Source organism: Helianthus annuus, chromosome 5 (assembly GCF_002127325.2).
Source record: "Helianthus annuus cultivar XRQ/B chromosome 5, HanXRQr2.0-SUNRISE, whole genome shotgun sequence".
Lineage (NCBI taxonomy): Eukaryota > Viridiplantae > Streptophyta > Magnoliopsida > Asterales > Asteraceae > Helianthus > Helianthus annuus.
The window spans coordinates 129,396,374-129,403,230 of record NC_035437.2 but is presented as its reverse complement, the minus strand read 5'-3'; the positions used below and the strand labels follow the sequence as shown (position 1 = coordinate 129,403,230).

General features: G+C 35.4%; 1 protein-coding gene across 1 annotated transcript; it reads right to left on the bottom strand.

Annotated features, from left to right (window-relative positions):
- Positions 1-1,465: 1,465 nt before the first annotated feature.
- On the bottom strand, positions 1,466-5,598 carry LOC110941263 (protein ECERIFERUM 2). The gene is made up of 2 exons (XM_022182889.2): positions 5,089-5,598; positions 1,466-2,687 (listed from the first exon to the last, which is right to left on the bottom strand). The coding sequence occupies exons 1-2, from the start codon at positions 5,533-5,535 to the stop codon at positions 1,722-1,724; spliced, it is 1,413 nt and encodes a 470-aa protein (XP_022038581.1). The 5' UTR covers positions 5,536-5,598; the 3' UTR covers positions 1,466-1,721.
- Positions 5,599-6,857: the final 1,259 nt, after the last annotated feature.

Below are 6,857 nucleotides of genomic sequence, written 5' to 3'. Positions count from 1 at the left end.
GTCATCCATTGTAATCCGCCACAAACATAAAGGACGGAAACTGTAATTTACCCTAAATTATTTTATCAATTTCCAACGCAAAGATATCAATTACATTGAGCAAAAAAATCAGATCTTTCATCTTTTTCGTTTGAAAAATAGCAGGGAGAACCTTCTTCAATCTCCATCAGAGCATTTCAACTGGTTGCGCATTTATATTGCAGGTGGACAAAATCGAAAAACTCTTGCCATTATCTTAAAGATTAGGAGAAAACCTATGTTCTAGTGATTTTTCAAACATGGGTACTGAGTTTTGTAAAACAATCGAGTTACAGTTAAATCAGTCATGCCCAGTTCTAGACTTCATCAATGTAAATGCCCCGTCCTTTTTGGGTGTTTGCAGTGAAATAGAAACTTTAAAACTGGATTCAGCAACCGAGGCTAAGTATAGCGAACCCATGGGGCGTTGTATGTCTGAATACGGCGGTCGCCGCCGTTGTATAGACTGCCGGTGAAGGACCTGCAACAGGCTGGAACAAGAAGACGACCCCAAAACCAACCATAGGGGGTCTAGTTAATGTTGCTGTGATAATGGTGATTTTGGTGGGGGAGATGGTGGTGGTGATAGGTGGTGGCAATGGTGGTGGTGGAGGGCTTGTGAGAGAGGGGGTAATATTGCAGAGTAGAATAAACCATAGGGGGTAATATGAAAGGGTAACATAGTCATTTCACATTCTATCTAGCAGATCTGTTAACTTATTTGACAGCAGGGGGTAAAATTGCGACATAACATCAACGTTGGGGGGGGGGGGTAAATTGCAATTATTTCGTTAGAGGGGGTCAGAGTGCCAATTGGCCTAAACCCCACAGGATAAAATTGCTGTTTACTCTATATTTTTAAAATGATTACATACCACTAATAATTACGTCCTGTTTGTAGTGTGTACACAGTACATATAATGTAATTGTATATATGTGTATATGTATATGTATGTGCACGCGTGGGTGGGCAATCGGGAGACAAAAGTGAAATTGCATTGATTTTAATGTTATTTTACAAATTTTGTGAAAATAACGTTAAAAGCGGCATATGGTTAATCATGCATCATGTATGTAGTGACGTTGATAGCTGAAAGATAAAATGATACATGCACTAATCGACATTTGTCCCAATTGTTGAGTATTATGTGCTTTATGTTAAAGGCTTGATGCAAAACTAGTATCGAGCCGGTGGTCTCATTGGAAGCAACCTCTCTATTCTTACGGGGTAAAGGTATGGTTGTCAATATCTACTCTTTAGACCATACTTTAGTTTTACTATTAGTGTAAGTTACTGAGTATGAGTATGATGATTAGGACGCATACCACTAATAATTATGATATTTATCCTAATACATAATCATGAGTTCTTTCTGATCACACATAACAAATTATGATATTTATTCTAATACATAATCATGAGTTCTTTCTGATCACACATAACATATAGCACAAGGGTAAATATATTATTTAAGAGTCGCCCATTACATAATTTATTTGAAAGTCACAAACCGGGCAAGAAATACAAGCATCACTAATAAATACCTAGAACTAGTCATGTTTAATCCTTCTAAACATTTTTTAAGTTTGCTAAGAAATAGCAAATCTAAAGATAATGATCAATCATCCTTTAATTTATAGAACAAAAATGTTTAGAAAGATAAACCAAGAGTGGAACCACACAAACTTGTAAGAGTAATGAACTATCTCCTGCCACTTACAATCATAGTTGGCTCCATTCCCATTATCACCGGATCTTCACAAAGCTTCACAACCTCCTCAGCCGGCATTGTCACCGTCACTGTTCGCGACAACCCCCCCTCTGGTGAAGGCGCAACGATGATCAAACCCACACCCTCCGCCTTCCCAACATGGTAACTAACATGAACTGGTTTCTCATTGTTCCTAAACTTAGACTCATAAACCAATGACTCAAATTCACCTTTAGGGTCCATCAAGTGCTCCAAGCTCACACAAGTTAGTTCCGGGCCATACATTTGAACCCCTTTCGGATACACCCCATCTATCGCTTCGGGAGAACTCTCGAGCCAATCGATCATCGAAACCACATCATCTTTCTTTATCCCATTAATATGATCATGCACCAACCGCACAACTTCTGCTAGGCCATTATCACCCTTTAGCACCTCGTTTTGCACACATAGTTGCGAAAAAGTTAGCGCATTACCAAAGAACTTCATAGGTATCGGTACATCAAGAAGTTTTCTGGCATCAACACATAAAGATATCGAATGTGTATCCGAATCTGCCATTAGGGTTTTCAGTTTGATGATTTGCAACCAAAACAATGCTGTCAAGTATTCAAATGGTGTGGCATTTGCGCATTTATCGGCAAATTTTGAAAGGCCTTGCTTGATCATTGTGTTGGAGAACTTGAAGGAAAATGTGGCCATTTTTGTTGAACTAATGGGTGATAGTTTTGAGTTTTTTTGCAAGTATTTGATAGTGGTGGATGTGTTTTCGGTGGTGGTGGGCGATGGACGGTTGTGGAGTGGTGGTAGAATGAGGATCGGAGGGTCGTGGCCAGTGGGGTCGCCGTGCTCGGCGTCGGTCCATGATTTGTGGAACAGGACTGCACTTGTTGGGTCAGCTAGTAGATGAGGGAAACTTATTCCAATTGCTAGCCCACCACCTTCAAACTCACTTATCTGCATGTGGGTACCATAACAATAATATCAACATTTAAAATCTTGAATGCATAAACTTATATAACAATCAATTCATAACTTTCTTTGAAATTATTAACACATTGTACAACACACTATAGTATAGGAAGTACAATTATGTATAACTTCGTTTTAACTATGTATTTATTAACCATCTCTTATTGAATAATAACAAATAGGGTAAAAGGTCTTAAAGATATAATGATAGCAAATAGGGAAAAAGGTCTTAGAGCATTCACATCCAACCCCCTAAAATTATACATACATTCCACTAAAAAACAACTCCTATATCAATATATTTCCACTAAAAACAAATACTTTTTCTCTCTGCTTTTTAATTAAATAATATTTTTATACCTTTATCATTACATTTTTCTCTCTCCTTCACTCAGAACCACTTTCAATATATATTAAAAAATTATAGTGGGTGAACAGTGTCCCCCCAATATACAGATGAATAGTAACATTTTCTCTCTCCTCCACTCACAACCACTTTTTATACTTTTTATACTTTAAAAACACTTTTGGCCAGTGCTCTTAGAGATATAATGATAATGATTACAACAGTACTTTCTATAGATAATAATACTACTAATAATAATAATAATTTAAAACAAAGTTTATTGTCTTGTGAAGACCTAGATGATATTGAAACTTTACAATTAATTTAATAAATTATTCTACACGTCAAAATAATAGAAAAATGCCATTTGTCTAAGCTTTTATGTCAAGACACTTTTGGCCAGTGCTTCACACTTTAATGTTGAAGATTTTAGTGTAATTTCTTACTACACTTCATTTTTCCATGTAAGTTCATATATAATCAAAATAGTATATTGTACTTATTTGGTCTGAATATATTGAAGCATAATGAAGGATCGGGTAAGCAACACATGTGAGGGTATACAAATCCGTATAATTATAGGTGCATTTAGATGGATATGTTGAGAACCAAATAAAGGTTTTGCTTTAGGCCTCCCATGGTTTAGTGCCTCCAATTTGTCCTTTCTTTTCTTCATATGTATATATTAGTTATTTTTAATTTAATGTGCCTTTTTTCCTTTACTTATTATAACAATTCTATAGAATATTAGAGGAAAAGAGAACTTTATAGTTATTTTGGAGAATAATCAATCAATAATTTCTTCTTATTAAGTAAATATTTCAAGATATCTTAGAGGAAAAGAGAAGTTTATAGTTATTTTAGAGAATAATCAATCAATAATCTCTCCTTATTAAGTAAATATTTAAAGATATTGTAAATGTAGACGTAGATAGAGACAAATCAACTTGGTTTTTGTTTTTTAGAGTTTATGGATCACAATATATAGGAACAAAAGAAAGTAATTATTTTTATCCAAAAAAGGCCTTAATTCTTTCATCAGCAGTTTAGCTGCCGTTGATATGTTTTTCACACGTAAAAATTGAACGTACCATTGTAACTATTTTCCACACAATAATAATAAATTAACGCTTAAAATATCTATACAAAAAATATACTTAAATTAACTAATAAAATTCTTGACTCTTTTTTTGGTATAATTGAAAAAATCATGAAGTATATAAGTTTATTTAAGTTTAAGAAAATAGTTAAAATATATAATATAATCAACAACGGCAAGTGTATTACCTTTTTTCTTTCGATAGCTTTTTTTCCTTCCAACTAATTACGATTCTATCATCGTCTTAAAAATGATCATAGTTTCAACTTTCAAAATCACTTGGTACAACTAACTTAATTAATATGTCACAGAATAGTAACCAAGTTTCAAAAGTGTTATAATTAGATCACTCGGATCGTTTTTTTCCCAATTAGATAACTTAACATTCAAATCGAGTCATGTCCTTTTTTCTATGTGTCAAGAAAAAAATGAAGAATAAGATGTCGGGACCGGATTATTCTAATATATGAAATTATATTTATTAAAAATAAAAACACTTTAATTACATTAAAAATTAAAAAAATAAGTTACAATTCACGTCATCACTCAAATTTAGCATCAAATAAAAGGGAAAAAAGAAACAAAAATCCACATCACCATGGTTACTTATGAAATGGATGAAAAGACCCTTAATTTTAATGAATAATGAATGTTGAGTGACCTGATTGGAACACTTTTAAAATTTGAGTGACCTAAATGGAACACTTTTAAAACTTGGTTACTATTCTACAAAGTTACCCCTTATATAAAAAAAACATTTGCATACATGCCAAAAGTATTAAATGCTACAATATCTGAATAATCATTTTCCAATGTCCCTTTTCCATTTCATGTTTGATCTAGCAAAACTTATGTACTTTCATACCATAAAAACATACACACCTAAAAAATTGTTAACAAAAACAAACTAAAAACACCAAAAGTCCAAAACTCAAACATACCTGGATTCGGAAAGGTGACCATGAAGTCGGATTACCATCAGGCATGTCTTCCCACACTGTCAGATTCCTCTCATCAGATTCATCAGCAGATCTTAACCATTCATCCATAGTGGTCCCTACAGTAGCCTTGAACATCCTAACTCCAGCATCGTTATACCTAACCTCCCACTTACCATCAACATCTCGAACCAACCTACCTGTCATCCGAGGATACTTGGATAAAAGGTCCGAGAGCGCGATTCGGACATTATCCAAGTCCATAGCGTACCTGCCTTGTTTCGAAAACGGGCTGGTTCGATAATAATATATGATATGGACCGAATGAGAGCCCATGGTGTGGTCAAGTGGGTTTAGAGGAGTTGTGTGACCCGTTGGCTCGGTTGGGATGCTGGACACGACCGTGAGCCGTGAGTGGACATTGACCTGGTGTTGGTTCGAACCTGACATTGGTTTGGAAAGTAAGATTGGTGCACTGCAGATCAAGATAAGGTGATGTTGGTGTAGAGGGTGATTTATATTTGGTATATGGTTGGAGGAATTAGGTAATTAAGGGTGTTAGTTGAATTCATTAAATTCGTGTTTATTTGCATCCACATGGCTGATGTACTTCCACCAAGAAGCGGATCATAAATGGCAGTTAATTTTTAAGGCCACCTTCAACAACTTTTTTTTTTAAATAACACTTCATTAAAACAAACCTCTGACTCAAACGGGTAAAAGATCAAATGAAACACCATCCCCGACCCAAACGGGCAAATAACAAAACTACAACATATACATAGGAAATTCACACCAGTGCTTCCAACTAATATATTTACATGAAGATTTATTTTTAACCCACCCAAAACCCTCAACTAAATCTCTAACATAATATCTTGCGAACTTCTCCTTATCTGATTGAAGACCAACTCATTCCTACCTTTTCAAATACTCCAACACGAAATAATAACCAGCCCCGGGATAATCTTTTTCGCTTTATTTCCAACCTGAATAGAAGTACGAATATCCATTAAATCTTTGAAATCGAAAATGTAGATCAGGGGAATGTTGCACCACAACTGATACCCGCCCACACCCTAATAGGCAACGAACATGCAGTGAATAGATGATCTACCGTTTCCTCATACTCGTCGCAGAAAGAGCACATAACCGAAGTGATATCCGCGTTCCTTCTTCTTAAACTAACTCTAGTAGCAAACCTATCCAAGTTACCTCTCCAAGCCATTATATTATATTCGAGGGGCACCCATTTGCACCAATCGAAGTTAGGGAGATGGCTATTTCCCCTATCTGCGATTAACGCCTTTTTCACTGAATTCACCGAGAAACCTTTCTGATTGTCAACATTCCATAACCACACGTCCTTATCATTGGACAATCTCAGTATGTTGATAACGTCTTGACATTCCTGCCATTCCTTAAGCTCAGTATCAGACTCGGGTTGTCTAGCCCAACTCCAAGAATAGCCACCATTTCCATGATCCGTATTAATCATGTCCGAAACCCTGCACGTTTTACACAAATCCAAAGCAAACAGATGTGGCCATACAACCAGGTGTCTATCCAAAAACGAATATCAACTCTGTTCCCTACTTTACCCCGAATCATCCGATTTAGTCCCTTCCCATTTAATTTCATTTTGGAAATCAGTTTCACAATGTTATTCCAACACCCCGTATCTTCATGGACTCTTTAAAGATGTAAGACCCAACTTAGAATAACAGGATTTAAGATACATAATATGCAATTAGTACAAAAATTTCGAGTTT